Source organism: Ammodytes marinus, assembly GCF_949987685.1.
Source record: "Ammodytes marinus genome assembly, chromosome: 15".
Taxonomy (NCBI): Eukaryota; Metazoa; Chordata; class Actinopteri; order Uranoscopiformes; family Ammodytidae; genus Ammodytes; species Ammodytes marinus.
Window position 1 is genome coordinate 12,046,741 of NC_137219.1, and position 20,039 is coordinate 12,066,779.

Here is a 20,039-nt window from a genome sequence, read left to right on the forward strand (position 1 = left end):
GTGTGTGTGTGTGTGTGTGTGTGTGTGTGTGTGTGTGTGTGTGTGTGTGTGTGTGTGTGTGTGTGTGTGTGTGTGTGTGTGTGTGTGTGTGTGTGTGTGTGTGTGTGTGTGTGTGTGTGTGTGTGTGTGTGTGTGTGTGTGTGTGTGTGTGTGTGTGTGTGTGTGTGTGTGTGTGTGAGAGACACTTCCAGCTTTGTGTGAGCAACGTGCCAGCAAGTCAACATGATTTATTACCCCTTAACACAGGAAATGGCCTTTTATTGATGACCTATGTAGGCTATGTTTGTTACTCTTCCTGCAAGGTGCTGGAGAAATTCATGTCTCGTCTGGTCCAGAACCGAGTGATGGCTCATAAAGACCTGCGGACTCTCACCAAATACCAGATCATCCTCGCCAGGGATCAGTTCCGCAAGAACCCACCACCTCTCGTTAAGGCATGGACTCTCTTCTCAATCCATTACTAGTTGCCATTATGTGATATGCTGTGTGCTATAATACACAGTTTAACATGATGCATTAGTAATTCTGATTCTCTTTTTTTTTCTTTTCTTTTTTATAAATTACTGGTCCTGGATCTGACAACATTGAGTTTAAGGTTGTCACTAAAATACTGTATGTATATATGAGTAAATAGTAGTGTAAATAATTGAATATGGCGTCGTAAAAATCCTGTTCTTCAACTAACACTTTATTAAAGCTCACATATTATGCACTTTGCTGTCAATTTGATATGGTCTAAGTAGTCCCTAATACTTATTTTTTTAAATGTTTGCTGAAAAACCCGTTCAGATCATTTATTGTAGCAAGCCTCTATACCCTGATGTTCCTCTGGTCTCCGGATGACCTATATTGGTGTCTGCAGCCTGCGATCTGGCTGGCCCCTCCCACCTCTCTGCCGGGCCCTCCCACCGTCTCTGCCGTGCTCAGTGTTGCCAACTTAGCGATTTTGTCGCTATATTTAGCGACTTTTCAGCCCCCCTGGCGACTTTTTTTTCCAAACAGCGACAAGCGACAAATCTAGCTTTTTTTTCTTGTGTTATTGGTGACTTTTTCGCCAAAGCAAGCATCACTTTTAACGCTTCTCAACGAGCAGCGAGAGCCTCCCGGCCCCTCCCCCTTCCCAGAGCACTGCCAGGCGGCCCGGTCCTCGCGCAGCAGCCCCTCCCAGCTGCGGTCAGAGCAGAAGATACACACCTCTCGCTCTCCGCTCGTGTTCCGTTAGCATCCCTATTAGCAGTTGTTGTAGCAGCTTTCCCCCCCTCTTCTACAGTCTACGAGGAGTGCAATTCAAAATGTCATGCAGTGCTTTTTTAAACTATGAGCATGTATGATTACTGCTAGGGGGTCACGTTGGTTGTTTATGCGATTGTCACGTTCATAGCACTAGAACCTCACCTATTCAAATATTACTGTATAAAACCCCTGTCTACAAATATGCAAATTAGGCGATGACGTCATCTGGCGACTTCTAGCGACTTTTTGGACAGCCAAAAGCTACTTTCCTTACTGAAGAGTTGGCAACACAGGCCGTGCTCTCGTGATACTAGAGAGACACTGCGTGACTGCGAACACAGTGTTTACCCGGAGCGAAGCCATACTTTGACATAACAGTTTGACATGATTAAAACCAGTGAAAACAGTAGCTTCAAAGTTTGATTTCTACAGGAATAACTTCCCACCCTTTGTGGTGTTAAAAACGAGGCATTATTAAACTCCAATGGTAAAGCTAAGTTAGTGTAATAGAAGCAAACGTTGGGTGCTACATCCGAAGCTACATGTGCGCTAACGGCTAAAAGTAACACTCGGACGATTTAAAACCAGTGAAAACAGTAGCCTCACATTTGGTTTCTACAGGAATAACTTCCCACCCTTTGTGGTGTTAAAAATGAGGCATTATTAAACTGCAATGGGAAAGCTAAGTTAGTGTAATAGAAGCAAACGTTGGGTGCTACTCCCGAAGCTACATGCTACACTAGGTAAATAACAGGCAAACAACCATTGGAGATTCCTTTTAGTTTCACCGATAGAATTACTACACAAGTAGTTCCCTAAGCTTTGTTTCGTTATAAACGCGGCATTATTAAGACTGCTGTGATTAAGATAAATTAGTGGATTATGAGCAGAATGCTTCTGTGTTGGTTTATGCAACACTCTGCATGGTTTGCTGTACTATGGGCATCTTGTCGCTTAGCGGGGAAAACAACATGGCTGTCGCTCGGAAAATTTTCCCGAGGATCTCGGGGCCGTGGACCAATAAGAAATGGGGGGAGGGGAGTTATCATAGAACACTGCACGGTGGAAGTTTCTGGTTACTAATGTGGGGGGGAAGCATGGACATATAAAGAAAATATGGGGATGTGGCTGTGCCGTCTATGACGTTATAGACGGCGAGAATTCTGACTGGAGTATATTGGGGGGGAGGGGTGGGGGTTTCAGAAAGGGGGGAGAGTGAGAAAAGGAGAGATTGTTATTTTTTTTTATATTTTGGCAATCTCTAGGCACACCGTGGACCCATGGATATGTTAGAACACATTTAAAAAGTGCATTTAGCATAATATGTGACCTTTAAAGGTCACATATTATGCTAAAAAAAATAACAATCTCTCTTTTTCTCACTCTCCCCCTTTCTGAAACCCCCACCTCTCCCCCCAAATATACTCCAGTCAGAATTCTCCTCGTTTCTGACCTCACAAACTGGAAAGCCAGAAGCTTCCACTGTGCAGCCCACACCCCTATTTCTTATTGGTCCACGGCCCCGACAGACAGAGGGCGAGGCGTATCTGGCTTCGCTTCCGGACAGGGGGCGGGGGGAGCTCAAAGATTGTATATTTACGAGGGGAGCTGCAGCTCTTTTTAAAAAATAGGCCATTGTGAGATTAGCTGAACATCAGCATAGTACAATAAATTATCTGAAAGTTTTTTTCAGCAAACAATTAAAGAAAAACGTAATAGGGACCACTAAGACCATATAATATGGTGTATAATAGTACCGAAAAGTGTATAATATGGGAGCTTTAACAAAGTCCCTTGATGAAAAAACATCACATTAGTCTACTCTATAATTAAGAATTAAGCTTGATGCATTGTTCATATGAAATACCAACGGTTTATTAGCAAATTACATAATGCATTCATGTATTGTGAAAGTAGAGAGAGTGTAAAACATATTTTGGAGCAGTTGATATTTTATTTTATTATCAAATTTGGACCTTTGGCCTCACACGCTCTCCTGCTCTCTACAGGGTGCACAGCAAGGAATGCTGGAGGGCGACTTTGCCCTTTGCATCAGCCTGTACCATGGCTACGAGCTGCTGATGCAGATGGGGCTCCGCTCTCTCTTCTTCTACATCCAGGGAATCATGGACGGATCCAGAGGTCGGTCACCCCACCTCCCGGCTTTCTCCCGTGTATTTTCATTGCACTTCACCCACAGAAACTGCTTTACTGAATGAGGGAGTCTTTCTTCCTCATATACGCATGTTTGTAATCCCACAACTCCCCCATTCACCCCCCCCCCCCCCCGATTGTCCATCACTACCCATGGGAGTATGTTTAATATATGTGTATAATTAGTATGATGTTTAACATGTGTGCTGTCCATGCTTTGTTTGGTTTTCAGAGATGTCCAGGGCCAGAAATGAGCTGCAGAGGACTCCCACCTTCATGGAGCTTTACCATGAGATGGAAGGAATGTTTGTGAAGCCATCTGCTGGTACCTGAGAAAACACATCCGTTACCTTCAGTCCACTTTCTAAATGTCCTGAATATGACACAGCCTGTATTTGACTCATATCCTCTGTGATGAATATGTTCCAGGTCCAGATGAGCCATTCGTGTACAGTCACCCTAAACTGAAGAAACTGGAGGAGGTGGTGCTGCAGCACTTCAGACAGTGGGCTCAGAGCTCGGAACACAATAATGGTGATTTACGTATTATAGCAGTGCTATGCTGTGTGACTCATACATGGGATGATTGTTCTAGGTCAAAACTGGAATATATAATTCTCTTCAGATTCAAGTGAAAACGAAGAGAAGGCATCTAGCAGTGTGCAGAGAACTGACGATCTTTCCTCTGGACATTTGTTGCACACACACATACAATTTGCAGGGGATCACAGAACCAAGTAGTCCAGCCTCTGAGTCAAAAGGTTGATTATGCAACATTTTCATTAACAATGAAATTATAGTCATGACAACAGTCCCTCTCAATTATCACTCCTGCCTCACTGCCCTCCCCTCCCCCCTTACCACCTTGGCTGTATTTTGCTTTGTCTTGGTTTCTTTTGCCCCCACTCATTGTTATTGAAGGAATTTTTTGAATAGGCCCTTTTCTTTTCTTTTTCATTAAAATCCAGGTCCAGGTCCTCAGGAAGTAAGCACACGTGTGATGATCTTTTCATCGTTCCGTGAGAGCGTGCAGGAGATAGCAGCCATGTTGAACCACCATGCTCCACTGATAAGGGTCATGACCTTTATGGGCCAAGCCTCAGCAGGAAAGGGTGTCAAAGGCTTCACCCAAAAAGAACAACTGGAGGTAGAGAATAAATGCTTTTTTTTTTATAATGATGATACTGTACGTTGTATAATATATAGTAATACTTCTTAAGACTTCTTAAAAATTTAAATAATAATCATTTAAAAAAGATCAAATTTGTGTCGAATGCCCAGGAAACTTCAATCGAACCCAAATACTCAGTCAAAACTAAATAAAAAGCCTCCACATTGAATATAACATAACATAACTAATTGTTTTCAATGGTACTGAATTTCTGCTTTCCATTGTAGTGCTTCCTGATGTGTTGTCAGAGCTTGCTCAGTGATGTGGTGGGCCATAGGAGCTTGTCAGTAGTGGGACAGAAGGAGAATTATATTTGTAGAAATATTTGTTTCAACAAAGACTCCTTTTTACAGAGAGTAAAATGAGTATGCATTTATACACTCTAGTGTTCATTCTTAATCTGGGGAATAAATGTTTCTCTCTTGTAGGGGATCACGTGGTCTCGTATAATAGTATTTTATAGAAATGTACTTTGTAGAACAAACCCTGGGTACCCTACAGACAATCCATGCCACTTCCTTTTAAATAAATAATTCAGGGCTGCCGTTGAAGATACTAAGTCCTCTAAACACATCATATACTAAAAATAGACCTGATCTTTGCCAATGCATTATGAACATTCACACAACAATCTCAATCTATGTATCACAGAAAAGTATGAACATACTGCATTTATTGTATCTTCCAATGGGTAGACACATGAGTTTAGGATTAACGCTTAAATAAGAAAGATTCGAAGACTCTGACTACCATTAGCTTTATTGTAGGTGGTGTCTAGGTTCCGTACTGGAGGCTTCAACACGCTGGTGTCGACCTGTGTTGGGGAGGAGGGTCTGGACATCGGAGAGGTGGACCTTATTGTTTGCTTCGATGCACAGAAGAGTCCCATCCGCCTGGTGCAGCGAATGGGACGTACTGGACGCAAGCGGCAGGGACGGATAGTTATCATTCTGGCTGAGGGACGTGAGGAGAGGGTGAGGGTTTTTAGTTGCATTTGCAAAAAATAAATAAAAAAAGTATATCAAAATACAATTTTTCTTCTCACGATCAGAGCGGAGTAAAGATATCTAGACAACAAGCCCTCTCCAGAATCACTGATTTCACCTTTTATCCTTGTACTCTTCTCAGACCTACAACCAGAGCCAGTGCAACAAGCGCAGCGTGCACAAGTCGATAACCGGCAACAGAAGCGGGTTCCACATGTACCCCAACAGTCCCCGCATGCTGCCTGAGGGCTTGAGGCCGACCCTGCATAAGATGCACATTACTTGTGGCCTGTTTGACCACAGAGAGAGCAGCAAGCGGTCTGTCAGGGGTCGGCGGTCTCACACTGAGGGACGGGCGTCACTCATCCACCCGCAGAACCTGAGTGAGTGATGAGGCAGGAGTAGATGTTGGTGATTTATAGTGGAGATTGAGAAAATGTACCTTGATTGATTGGGGAAACTGGACATTGGCGTCTGAGTTTGTGCGTGTTTTAATGTGGCAGTTCAACAGGGCAGTTCAAAGTCGGACGGGTTCCTGACCAGCGCTGAATATTCCCTCTGGGCGTCCACCATGAGGCTGGAGGAAGACGAAGCTCACCCAGCCCTGAGACAGTCACACTTCATGTCCATACCCAACCATCCACCACCTCAGGTTTCTTTCTTTCTTTATGCTTCATTTTTTTCTCCCTTTCCTGTCCTGTGCAGTAATGACAAGTACCAGCTGATGTGTAACGATGCAATCAAAGATAAAGCTGCTTTGTCACATTAACACAAGTGACTGTGAATTTAGATATTTAAAAAAAAATAATAATAATAAATGAATAATATAATAAGTGTCAGAGCCCTGCTTTAATCCTTCCTTGTTGTCTTTTGTTACTGGCCTGAGTATATTGTTACTGTTTTACTCACACAATGTATTTTTCATGTCCCAAAGGAGGGCGTTACCAAAAGCGGGCCACCATCCAGAGAGCTATCTTTGTGGGAATGGAGACACTGGCAGCACAAAGCGCTACCTACCCATGTTATTGATCATTCCCTGCGCTGCAACCACTTCATAAAGGTGATGGAGCTTGTAGATGGCATGAGAGAGGAAAATCAGGTGAGAACAGGAGCAACAACGAGTTTATAGATCCTGTGTCCATTATGTGAGCATGGAAATAGATACTAATATGAAAGATGATGTCATTGAATCAGTCATGTAGCCACCAGTTCATGAATCTGTTTCACAACGTGGCTTTGAACATATTTCATTGTTTTAGCTCGGTTTTGCTTTTCAAAAGAAAGACACTGGGCTGTGTTTATGCGACTAAAACTTTATGAACTCAAGCCAGGCCGAATGGAGTCAGCTGTGTTGCATGTGAACATATGATCATGATTTTGTGATGAGTCACAACATTCATTGTTTTGAGCTGGAAGGCAAAATTCCTGTCAGGGTGAAAAGGCTCCGTGGTGTTATTGTGGTTTTATTCTCTTTTTTTCCAAAATAGCAGTAGGAAATGTTAGCATGAAGCACTGTAAACAATGAAATGATTAACTGATGTGTGCCAAATATAATTTTTTACAGTCATGTGGAAGTAGTTTTTTTTTATCCATTGGTGATCAAGCTGCTAAAAGGGCAAGGCTGGATGTGCACAGCTTCCTAGTCTCTTGTATTATCACTCATCTGTTTTCTGCTGTCTGCTTACCTAATAGCAGTGTGGGGGTTGTGTAGGGGTCTTCTTAGCTGCTACTTACTTAGCGATCTTGTTTTACCGGTAGCTTGAATGGATCAGTTTTTTTATCAGCCAGGTCATCACAGTCACACAACAGTTGTTATCATGCTGGATCTGTATAGAAAGGCTCTGGCAGGGCAACCAACACGTAATAAGGCAACAAGACTCTTTCCATTACTCGTCTCATCCTATCCTTATTTTACGTTTTGCCAATCTGCTTCCATTTCACAATATTGTTCCATCATAATAAGTACTAATTAGTAGTAATTTGTCCAAATCCTTGAAATTGGGTCAGAGATTATGGTAAAACTTAACTATCGTCTGAACAAACAAATGGGCTCTTAACCCAGTCTGGGTCTTGACCGAACTTGGGTAGGAGAGAATAAGCCCACCTGGAACAACAAAAACTGGAACAACAAAAACTGGATTGCAGTGCAAGATGGCAGCTAATGTTTCACATTCCTGCGTGGATGAATTTAGGTCAAGAATTACCCAATGATCAAAGAGAACTCCAGTTTCAAAAATGTTATTTAAAAACATTATTTAGTGTCCAAAAGTAAATAAACAGGACGCTGACTGTACAACACACAGACAGTACATACACCGGATTCTTGAGCAGTGGCAGTGGCACTTCCTGTTTTATGGCAGGGGAATACTGTGTGTGTAATTTTCACTCTGTCGTTATTTGTACACACTGTTCAATAAGTAGGTTTTAATTGCTTTGGTGAGGATTGCCCCACCAGCCATTCATTAACCGGAGAGTTTCTCGTCGGTTGATGCTGCATGCTAGCTTTATTTGATTAACAGTAAGTGATCCCATAGTACACAAGTCAAAGGCACTCATAGTATTTTGTCTTAATTATTTCTATGTAAGTAAAAGAGTGATGCATTGCTGTGTATGCAGCATTCCCATTGTGTATCTATTAGAGGTGAAGCTACTTTAAATTTCTTAAAATAATGTTTGCACTGTTGCAGATTTTACAACCATTTTTTTTATTATACTAAGCACCTCTTTTTAAACATAATATCTTAAGATTACACTTATAGCATCTGAAATGCATTGACGTATAAAGTAGCAAGTACAAGCAAAAGTTGTACTTATGTACAGTACTCAAGTTTGTCTGCACAGTCACATCACACCACTTCCACTAAAGCTGCACATTAACATCCATTCAGTCATTTTTAATCATGGTAAATGTGCAGAACATTTTAATCTGGATATGCATTAAGTAATGCATACATAATCATTAGATACCTGTGTCAGTTAGGTTTTCATTTAAGTGAGTGCTGCAATATTAATAAAAATAAACCAAATGCATAACTAAACTTTCCAGCTAAAATATATTTTTTTCTCTGGGATCAAAAACAAAAACTCATGAAAAGAGGCACTTATTTTTCTAATGTATCAGTGTTTCCAGGAAAGGACAGTAATTACTTTTTTGAATTACATAAAACAAGTTTGGTTTTTTGTTTCCCTACACAGAAAAAATGTGCCTCACCTCAATTACTGCAGTAGCTCTGATGTGTTTTTATGTCCACAAAGCATATTTTCCCAACCGTGTGGGGCATTTTGCTCCTGAAACATCAGAAAGAGAGAGAAAAAGCGAGAGAAAGAGAAAGAACAAAAAACGATGCACCTTAATGAAAATCTATAAAACGTTATATTTTTCCTTTATTTTTTTTAGAAATCTTGCCCACACTAATAGCCCTGTACTCCAGAAGCTATTTGTCTCATTTGAGGTGATTTTCTGTCTGAGCAAATTCAAAACCATGTCGTGCTTCTCTTTTGCATTGTCTCTTTCCCTTTATGAAGAGGAGACACAGAGCAGGCAGGCTGGCTGGGTGGCCGGCCTCCCCTTCTGTCATTATGTAACCCTTCTCTGAACTGTTACATAAAGCCAGGAAGTTGCAAGTAATTCAGGCCTCCATCATGACCTACATAGAGCAGGAGATCAAAAAACAGATGCTAATATAGATAAAAGAGAATTAAAGTGACACTAAATAACAGAGCTCACGTTCTAAAATGTAATTATTCACATAATGCTGATTATGATCATGTATGGTTGATATTTCATGTATAAAATGTTTTAGTTTGATTGTGCATGAGCTGAGGCTTTAGCTACATGACTGCTTTTATACAACATGGAATATAATACACCATTTTGCTTGAATGTAAACAAAGACAGATGCTTTGGGTTTATTATGACACATGTAGTTTGGAGGAAAAAATCCCATTGATTTCTGTAAACATCCAAAACAAGTTATTCTGTGTCTCACATTTCACGTCTGGATTATTGTTGCTGTTTGAACATGTTGGAGCTTGGCTCCGTTGCGTGTCTGCTATCCCGGCTGACGTAAGAAGTAGTTTTTCAAAAGCCTTTTACTTCCCCTCTGCCTTCAGACCATTCTTTTGGTCTTAGAATGTATCAGATGTACTGATTCTTGCATTGTTGTATCAAATCAGTCGAAATTTACTTGCAAATTCATTTGCAGCCAGTTATTGTAGCAGTTGTGCAGTAACTTTATAGCAATTAGATAGCAAAATCCTTCTCATCAATAAAGTTTGCAGCGCTCGCCGCGGAGCCGTTGTTGTCGGTCGATTGGTGCGAGCAAATTTGTGGACAAAGAAACTTGAGGAAATCTTGTCCCAAGCTGCAGCATGTTTGGAAATAAAGTCACGCAGACTGATTAATGTGGAAGATTATTCTTTGTGTGTGTTCATGAGCATGAAATGGGTATGAGATTATTGTAGTGCAATGGGATAATCAAGAGACAGGAGTTTCCACTTTGCTGCTTCCCTCATGGTGCAGTCTGAACCAACAGCAACCCTCTCTCCCTTCCAGCATCCGCATCTCTCTCTCTCTGTCTCTCTCTCTCTGTCTCTCTCTCTCTCTCTCTCTTTCCTTGTTGTAAAGTTTATTTTGGTCTGCGACATCTCTAGATCTAGCCTGAATCTGATCATTCATTAATTGTGCACCAGGGCTTAATGTTAAGCCTGTGCAAATTGAGTTCTATTCACTATTTCTCCAAAAGAAAAGCGAGAAACAGCGCTCCAACTCACTAGAAACACGATATTTTATACATTCGATGGAAGTATTATTACAAAAATACGTATTTCTAATTGTATACATAAAATGTAATTAAAAAAACTTTTAATTGTTTTATTTATGTATATTATTTAATTTAATAATGTGTTTTCTTTTCTAGTAATGATACAATATAAATTAGAGATAAAATATTGTAACTCAGAAATGGTTTCGCTTTTATAATTTACAGATTCTGTTTCATCAACGCCTACATTTATAAAAAACTTTAAACACAATATAGTTTTTTTAACATCTTTTATTTGACATTAATTAATGAATTATACATTTTTAGCACTGTGAGCAAGGACCTCCGCTTATCTGCCTTAATATGAACATTGCTCAACCAATAGGGTGTCAAGACCAGTGTGGGGTGTGGTGGACTTACAAGTAGCTAAACAACAATTTGTTAGTTTTCTTTTTTCAAAATATAATTGCTATTCAGTTGGTTAATTTCCATCAGATTTTGTTGTGACATCTTTCAAAACTTGAAATGACGTTAACAAAGCGCCAGCTATGAATAGCTGCAGTTGATTTGTTTTCCACAAGGGTTACACCATTCAATAATATTCTGTCATAATCAGTTCAGACATGTATATAAATAATTTCTTCATTGAAAAACCTTGCCTATCGAAAGTATCACACCCTCATAAAGAACTGCGCACCCAGCGCAGAAATGTAAATTACAGTCCTCAAGCAGTGAGTTTGACGCCCACAAGCTGCAGTCTTTTCTTTTTTCGAAATAAAAGATTATGGGAGGTAGTTAAGTATGTGACGAGGTAATCCTTCAGGCGTTGTTCATTATTCTTTTGGTGAGAACTCGGTTCATGGAATTATTTGGGACAATAGGCCTGTCATCACTTTTGTGGAACAACAATACGTTCTTTAAAGTGAAGCGCTTTCTCAGATGACACGTCTTTCGTTGCGATTGTGAACACAACATTTCCAATAAATCTGTTTTTACCTTGCTTGTGTGAATGGCTTACTGCCACCGTGCATCTCATCGTGGAAGATGTGTTTGTTTCCCAGAATGAATGCGGAACATTTCAACAGCTGTTTATACACAAGTATGCTGGCAAACAACCGCATCAGGAGAACAATAGCGTGCTGATTAGGTGTGATGGATATGTGTCAACACAGGAACAATAAAAGAAGCTAAAGACACGCTACTCTTCAATGCTGGCACCAGGTCTTAAAGTAGAAACATGCAACAGCGTGGATAGAATTATTGTTGCCATTGCACAAAATCGGAAAAGCCACTGCTGATGCCAGGTCAGCTGCTCAATTCATCGAAAGTAAATTAGATTTTTAAAAAGTCACATCTTTGGGCCTGTCTGAAATATCTGGACAGCCATTGGATGTATATTTCTATTATTCTACAGACTGTGAGAAGAGTTTTTACTGCTGACGTAAGTGTGCATCTTTGTACGCATGGGCTATAGGTCCAAATTATTGATTAGGGTCACTCCACTTAAGGCCCTATGAGTCATTACAGTCATTTTGAACCTATAACTGGCAGCCATTAAAGACAGAAATTGAGGTGTGTTCCAGTAAAGTGGGTTGTGATGCTGTTATAATCAAGACAGGAGGATCAGGGTATAACTAAATGTCACCGGTTCAGCGGCAGACAGAAATAGTTTTTAAGATTTTTAAGATACTCGCATATAAAAAATATAAAAAAGTTGCTGTTGGAAGCACGTTTAATAAAAACAAAGGGACAGTTTCCCAGCCAGTGCTAAATCAAATCAGTTTTATTTTTATTTTTATATAGCCCAAAATTACAAATAATTTCTGATTTCTGAAGAAAGATTTCAATGTGGCCTTGTGTTAATTGACCAATAAGGCAACTCAACTTCACTAAGACTCTGAGTTGAATAAGAGGCACTATGGGCAGTTTGACACCATCTTACTTCTACACATAGTGACCTGTTAGTGAGAAGACACAGGGTCTTACACACTCCATCTAAAAGGATCAAAAGGATGTCTAGTAGGTGCCATGCCTGAGGCTCAGTGGTCTACACTAAAGCACTGTTTTGTAACAGAATAATGGGGAATAATTTGTAACCCCGCTTGGGGTCCATTTCTTCCCAATGAAGTCTCTCACACTCTTGTTATGTGTGAAGCTTTTTATTTTAATGCGGTGACATAAGGTCTCCCCTCGCTGGCCTGCTTTTTTTTTAGGCAAAACCAGTTATGTCCATACACACTCACTGCCACCTCTACATGAGGCATCTTGTTCTTTCTTTACTGTTCACTGAGCATCTTCCTCCTGCCGGATGCAGGTTGGATGGCACCCCGTTTTGCCAAGCAGGATACCACTCTAGCTAGATCACTTCCAGGTCACGTGGCTTGCACAGATGACATGTGTTGCTAGATGATTATAACCATGTCTCTGTGTGCTTTTGTGTAAGATGTAACGAAAAATAAATGGGAAGATGTTTTGCTGTCAAGTAGATTTAAAGTGGGATTGTCTGTCTTCCTCAATACCTTTTCAGAAAAACAATAAATGGTCAACATTACCTCAGGCTTTTTTTTTATGTGCTCCATGCGTGGCTTTAATGTGCCATCTCTTCAAAGGACACTTCCCCATCAAATAACAGTAGGAACATGAACGGAGAAGGTGCGTTGGTTGCGCTGAGCATTACACGTGTGGTAAAAGTGTTCCTTACCTTACTTCCCCCTTTTTAAATCAAATTAGTTTTTATTTATATAGTCCAATATCACAACTAGCCATTTGCCTCAGTGGGCTTTAAAATACTTGAATAAAACAATTTGAAATGTGTACAGCAATCCCTTGCATAGGGGATTTTTTTCCTCATTCAGCTCTTCTGTGTGTTTGTGTTCAGGGGGAATGTCGTTACGAGCAGGAGCTACTTCCTTACCTCAAAGACGCAGACGACTCAGGAGGCCACGCAAAGAACAGACAGAAGAAGAAACAGAGGAGCGCAAAGATAAACAACAAACCCAGACCGTCCCACTTCACTTCGTTGTCTGACCTGGGACGCATCCACGAGGAAGCGGAGAGGGAAACTACACCCGGAACAAGTTTACTTTCCGTGTCCACCAGACAAATACTTCCTCATACAGATTATGATGACAGGACAGATCACCCAGGACCTGAGGCCAGTTGTTGCCCTCGTCCCTCAAACAACAATGACTGTCCAGAAGCTGACATGGACATGGATGACTGTGACGTACAATCAGAGCACACAGTCGCCGCAGACCCTGTCACTTTAGACCAATTATCACAGTTGATTACACATGTTTTTGAGGATAAAGAAGAAGACGACGTTGAACTTCAGGCCATGTTCTACCTCCCTCAATGGGCTTCAGCAGCACCTCCTCACCTCCAACAACCCTCTGCCAAACTCACCTCGAGGAGAGATGAAAGTCTGAGGGTCATCCTGGCCAATGTGGCAGAGCTCCTGTCCAGATCCCCACCTTCACCAACAGAAGATTTTCAGACCGCCGACTGTGTGGCCGCTCCATCACTTTCTGTCTCTCCTCAGCAGCAGCGGCATCAGCAGCCATTCCACGTCAGCTTTACCCTGGATGTGGACGACAGTGACGACGACGAATGTTGTAATGATGAAAATGATAAAATTATGACAAGTGACACTGACAATGCCTTGCTCCCTGAGTCGGACTCAGACGAGCCTCATGTGGGTGAAGAGGATGGTAGAATCAATCATGAATGGCCCCATGGCAGCGTGGTTGCAGAAAGTCCGACCTGGGAGGCGGTTTTCGGGGGAGAAGAAGTGAATGATAATGATGATGAGAGGGAGGACAACAAGGAGACAAATGATGAAATTAACAATGATTCAAGGAAAGAGAGGGTCGATGAGGAAGCTGAAAAAAACAATGAAATAAAAAGCCTAGGCGATGTGAAGGACTATGGGATGGACGAGAGCATGGATCTGTTTGGGGACGACGAGGCCTTCCTGCAAATGACCATCCCGGACATCTCCACTCCCGGTGTCACACCCAGCGTGTCCCCCAACGCTGCTAACAGCACAGACAAGACGACTGACACTTCATGTGTGCACACCCCAAGCAACCCACACGACGCTACGCACACAGCTCAAAGCGCACATGGATTATTGAACGCAATGCATGCGGATGATTTAGCGATGAGCCAAAGGCACATGCCTCATAGCACTACAGAGAAAAGGAAGCATAACGAATCATGCACAGCATTAAACGTGAGTAAACCAGTAGCGGACGAATCACTGAAGAAGTCGGAATCATTCGACGGCTTCTCTGTCAACTTTGACCTCGGCTTTTCTGACTCTGACTCTGAGGAAGTAAAGGATGCGCCTGCCACCCCGTGTAGGCCCATGTCCACCTCTCCACAGCCTCAGGAGCGGACCATCTCTAGCTCTTCCACCCCTCATTACAGCTTCCACAGACAGAGAACAAATCTACACTCTGGTCAATCCACCAAGTTATCTGCACCCGGAATGCCCTCAACACACAGGAACAGAGATGTACCCTCTCCTCTGGCTTCACCGTTGATGTCTAAAGGTGGTGCACTCCCATCTCCGATCCCAACCCCAACACTAACCCCAGGAGCCAGGCGTATGCTCATGCCCGGTTCTGCAGGGCCTCCTACTCCGTGTTTACTCTCTAGATTGAAGCGGAGACGTGTGGAGGGCAGCGCGTCAGCTGTAGAAAACAGGGAATCTGTTAGCCTGGCCGACTCCCCTCCTCCAGGTTTGTCGGATTCCTAAACTTGAAAAGTCTTTATATTGGATTACTTTGTTCTGGCCTGCTGTAGAGATCCGTCCATTATTTTCTCTTAGCAGAGTGCAACACTGACAGTGAGGATGAGATCGTGGTTCATAAAAGGAGACATCAGAACAAGGTCAACCTGTTGTCGTCTCCGGAGATGGTGAGCACCATTACACAATCAATCACTTATCTAATGTTATACCTTTGTTCTTTTTTTCTTTTTTTTCTTTTTTACCTTTCATTAGGTTAATGAGATGTACACAAAAAGATCACTGAAATGATCATCCCTGTGTTATAAATACCAAGTAGATACAAATCAACTGTTTGCAAAAAACAAAAGGCGTGACGTCTGAATCACATATCTGATTCAGACGGCTCAGGCTGCCTCTGTCCATGTCCAATATCAAGGTACCTGCAGTTGTCATGGCAACCGGCTGGCAAGCAAGTGAAGAAGCATTACTTGGCTCCTGCAATGTAGCAAAGCATAATTGAATAAGATACTGTTGATTGAGTATTGTGTAAAGAGACAGAATGCATGTGCCTTTTTTGCTGTGCAATGTGTGACGTGGTGTGTCTCTGCCAGTCAATGCTCTGCAGTGACGTGGACTCCCCGGTGGTGGTGAACAGGAAACGCGCAGCTGCACTTAATATAGTAAGATTTTCCAGAGTTCAACCTATTCTACACAGCCGATTTTTACTTTAATACCTTAACTCCATGCATCACTTACCGTCATTTCTATTCCTAGAAGTAATGAGTTGATGACATGCTGCATCATAAACCATTACCAGTGTGCAGTGCTCGACTAATTTGTTCTCCTCATTGGTCCCTAGTCTGACGAAATGGAGGCCGAAAGCGTTTCTGACGACGATTTCCAGAACGAGTCTGTGTTCAGACTGAAAACTCCGGCAGCTGAGAAGCAACCGGTCCAACGGGGCAAAGCCAAGGTCTGTGCAGCAACAGGTGGCGCCGTAGGATGTTGTGATCTGAATCTGAATGATGTCATTTACTTTCTGGTGATTTCATCCATGCGATGAATGCTGCCTGTTACTTTTTGTCAGACATTAGAATGCATGACAAATGTTTACTGTATGAGTGTATTATTTTCTATTTTGTTTAAAAAACAAGTTGTGCACACAATAGTTAAAAGTGGATTTGGGGAACCTTTTACATTGTCAAATTTTCACTTGATACATTATTTTCAAAATACCAATTATTTAGCTGCTTAAAAAAAACACTAAAGTAGCTACTGTGTTGTCTTGTTCAGGATACAATCGTCATAGGCGTGCACAGGTAGACCCAAAGTGGTGCTATAGCACCTGCCCTTTAGCCTGGAAATCCAGACCCTGATATCTTGAACGATAGAGGGTCTGGCCACGATCAATAGTAATTTCCAACTCAAGGGGCGGCTCCTACTCGTGCATTTCAAATGCCACTGCATGCAGTTGGATAGCACTACAACCAATCAGAGCGATGCACAAGGCGACGTAAGCCCCTTTCGTTTAGCGAACAGCTGTTAAACTGTTAAATTAAACGTTTGCCGTTGTCGGTCGGCAAAATAAAACATTCCACTTACTTGCTAATGAAAGATTTGAGTGCCGTCTTCCAAATCGTTAAGGGTCGAGGCCAAAGCAGTCTCAAACTCACACAACATATCCGCAGCCATATTTGATGTTTACTATCACGGCTTCGACGTCGCATGCACGTCACTGTCGTCATCCGGTTACGTCCTCCCCAGAGCACCATATAAAGGGCTCTGGCGCGCCCATATTAGATAGAACCAATTGAAACCACCAGCCAGATTTCTGGCTTTCTTGATAAAGCTTCAACGGAGCGTGTCCAGACCAACACGCGCAGCAAATTTTATTTGCCAGCGCCTAGTGGCAGGTCTGGGAATGCCAGGCTACCTGCCCTTTGCTCCCTGGCCAAATCAAGTGCCCTTTTGAAAAAAAATAATAATAATCTGAAAGTTTTTATTTATTTTTATTTTTATATAGTGTATGTGGCCCATGCCGACATTATCATCTATAAATGCTCGACGATTAAAAACTTTGATAATAATGAATAAATAAATAAATCAATAAATATTGATTTGTCTTCTCAAAGTGCACCAGATTGATGAATTTTACTTTAAAAGGTTAAACATTTTCCCCAACTGCCTGCAGAAAAAGTAGCCTTGTTGTTATGCTGCACAAAGTCCCCTTATTTTTCACTGAGCACCTGCCCCAAAAAATGTCTGTGCACGCCACTGACAATCGTAACACGTTTCAGACCAGAAATGACACCTTCCTCCTGTCCTGATGTAAAAATGTCAAGTCTAAAAATATCTGTCAATTGCACTGACTCCTTCAGCATCTGTCAACTGTGACATTTTCCATCGTTCTTTTATTTATTTATTTAATTTTTTCTTCAGCACGCCAATAGTCGAAAAGGGCGGCAGTTCCTAGACCAAGAAGCAGCGCTGTCGGAGGAGGACGAGGCCGACGTGTCATCTGACGAGGAGGACGGAGACGATCAGAACCAGTCTCTGGAAGGCTTCGTGGTCGACAACACACACCTCTCACAGGGACTGAACGGTATACAACACTCCTGTTGTTCTAAGAGATTTATTCTACCCTCAGAGAATTATTGAAGTTAACTGAGGATTTACACTTGTGCTTCCTGTCTGTTCTCACCACTGCCTCAGAGTCTGAGATGCACGGTGTTTACATGAAGTCAGTGAGAAGCCCTGCAGTCCAGGGCAAGTTCAAAATGTCCTACAGAAATCACAACAACATGGACATATTTTCCCAGGTACACAGTGTTTTAGCCTCAGCTGTTCTTTACGCAATGCAAATAAAAACTAAAATTATAATAATACAAACAATAATGTTTAATTTTAAAGGTGGAGTCAGTGATTCTAGACTAAGCTTGGTGTCAAAATCACTTTTTGTTAAAATCATTTCGTCACAAACTGCGACCTTTCTGCACTGTTTGTGTGCTGAAAATGAATCCAGAGCCTACGCTCTGTAAATGGGCACGTTGCTAGCTATGCTGGGCCTCTTTATTTACACACCAGTTTATAGAGCCTAGGCTGTTGATTAACACGTTCCCTTTTTTCAGCACAAACACAGTGTGGACAGGTAACAGATTGTGAGGAGATATTCCCTGATTTTGACAAAAAGTGATTTTGACCACAAGCATTATCTAGAATCGCTGTCTCCGCCTTTTTAATTTCTTCCTTAAATACTCCCTGTATCTCCCAGGTGCCCGAGATGGATGAAACCTATGCAGAGGACAGCTTTGTGGTGGGCAGTGAGGTGGAGGAGGTGGAGACCTGCAGTGATGAGGGGGCTGAAGACGTTGAACTTATGCCCGAGGACTCGTATGTGGACGGGAGGAGACAGTACGCCACCAGACGCCGTGTTTTCCAGCACAAAGCCAGAGCCGGCCCCAAGACTAAATCCGAGCCTCCACAGGGGGTGCAGAGAGCTGGCACAAAAAGCAAGCGCGCCCGTGTCATACGCATTCATTCCTCCAGTGAGGAGGAGACGGAGGAAGTTGGTATAGAGAGAAGACATGTACCTGTAACAGGAGGTGCTGCTGCTGCCCCCTATAGGCCAAAGGCAATACAACCAGAGCCCAGCAGGCCTCAGCAGCAGCAGCAGGAGCCAGCACCATCCTATTCGTCTTCAACAGTAGCAACCAAGGTCTTTATGCAGAGCAAAGCACGGAGACACTCAGTGACTGAGGACCAGCAGAATGAGAGGTGAGGATATTCTCATGTGATGGCACCAAAGCACAAATACAGATCTGCTACCATTATATTATTGTGTTTATTTTCTCCTGCAGGTGTCGCCAAAGGTTAGAAAATCAGCATTTGCTCTCAAACGAACTAGATTTTGCAGAGTCGGAGTCGCTGTTGTCGGAGTCCAAGAAACCAGCCCAGGTACGACTGTACGAGCAAACAATATCTCTCACACACACACACACACACACACACACACACACACACACACACACACACACACACACTTATAGAATAGTTAAAAGGCCTTCAATAAAACCATTTAACAATTTGATATACAGTTTTAACCTTAAATTACAAAACCAAATGATGAAATTAACAATATAAATGAAATAAATTCCCTTATCTTTTAAGAAAATAAATACAATTTTAAATGACAGTTATAAATGTAGTAAGGGACAGCGCATACTGAGTTGATAAAGAAACAAGACACATGGTCTACATTACAAGACAGTAAAACTTCAAATGAACTACATCAAGGTTATGTTTCCCCTTGTCCCAGGCCCTCCCTGCCGCCCCTTCATTGCCTCAGACTTCCACGGCCCAGCATTCATCAGTCAGCGAGTCCACCGCTCCACCCGGCCCCGTGTGCATTCTGGTGGACAGTCGTTGCCTCAGCAGTGGAGTGGAGCTGATGGGCAGCCTGCGTCATCGCCACGCGGCCACCGTACATGTCTGCTCACTGGACGGCAGCTACTTCATCGTCAGCAACCGCATGGCGGTGGAGAGGCACAGCCAATCAGATTTGGCCGCAATGCAGAACCGGAAGCGCTTGGCCGAAAGAGTGAACAGCTTGCAGGGCTTGTTTGAGCGCGTTTGTCTGATAGTGGAGAAGGACCGAGCCAAGCCAGGTCAGTAAGCGCCTGTTGATTTGATGACATAAACTACATTCTATTATTTTGAGGTGGTGACTTTCAAGGTGCTACAAGGAACTTTTAAATATTTATTTAACTGTCGGTCTGATTTTTCCTTCAATGACCATAATTACCATGTAAAAGCAAAAGAGACCATCAGTGCAAAGAATGCAAGTATTTTTATAAAGTTTTTCTTAACACCTTTGTCATGGGTATGCTCACCCATCTATTACATTACTTTGTCCAAAGGGGGCGCAATAATGAACACAAACTGAAAGTTCCCTGGAGCACCTTTTAAGTAAAGGTTTAGTTACATGAATATATCATACA

At 42.2% G+C, this 20,039-nt stretch overlaps 1 protein-coding gene across 1 annotated transcript in view; it reads left to right on the top strand.

The window, feature by feature from the left end:
- fancm (FA complementation group M) overlaps positions 1-20,039 on the top strand; it is a gene marked incomplete at its 5' end in the record, with an annotated part of 45,311 nt that overhangs the window by 23,200 nt on the left and 2,072 nt on the right. The window contains 18 exons of the mRNA XM_080042827.1: positions 303-434; positions 3,243-3,375; positions 3,620-3,712; positions 3,817-3,921; positions 4,356-4,534; positions 5,326-5,532; positions 5,687-5,927; positions 6,048-6,196; positions 6,479-6,643; positions 13,186-15,052; positions 15,142-15,230; positions 15,654-15,722; positions 15,902-16,015; positions 17,482-17,644; positions 17,755-17,861; positions 18,314-18,816; positions 18,900-18,996; positions 19,358-19,706. Coding sequence (XP_079898953.1) covers positions 303-434; positions 3,243-3,375; positions 3,620-3,712; positions 3,817-3,921; positions 4,356-4,534; positions 5,326-5,532; positions 5,687-5,927; positions 6,048-6,196; positions 6,479-6,643; positions 13,186-15,052; positions 15,142-15,230; positions 15,654-15,722; positions 15,902-16,015; positions 17,482-17,644; positions 17,755-17,861; positions 18,314-18,816; positions 18,900-18,996; positions 19,358-19,706 — 4,762 coding nt within the window. The remainder of the gene's footprint in view (positions 1-302; positions 435-3,242; positions 3,376-3,619; positions 3,713-3,816; positions 3,922-4,355; positions 4,535-5,325; positions 5,533-5,686; positions 5,928-6,047; positions 6,197-6,478; positions 6,644-13,185; positions 15,053-15,141; positions 15,231-15,653; positions 15,723-15,901; positions 16,016-17,481; positions 17,645-17,754; positions 17,862-18,313; positions 18,817-18,899; positions 18,997-19,357; positions 19,707-20,039) is intronic.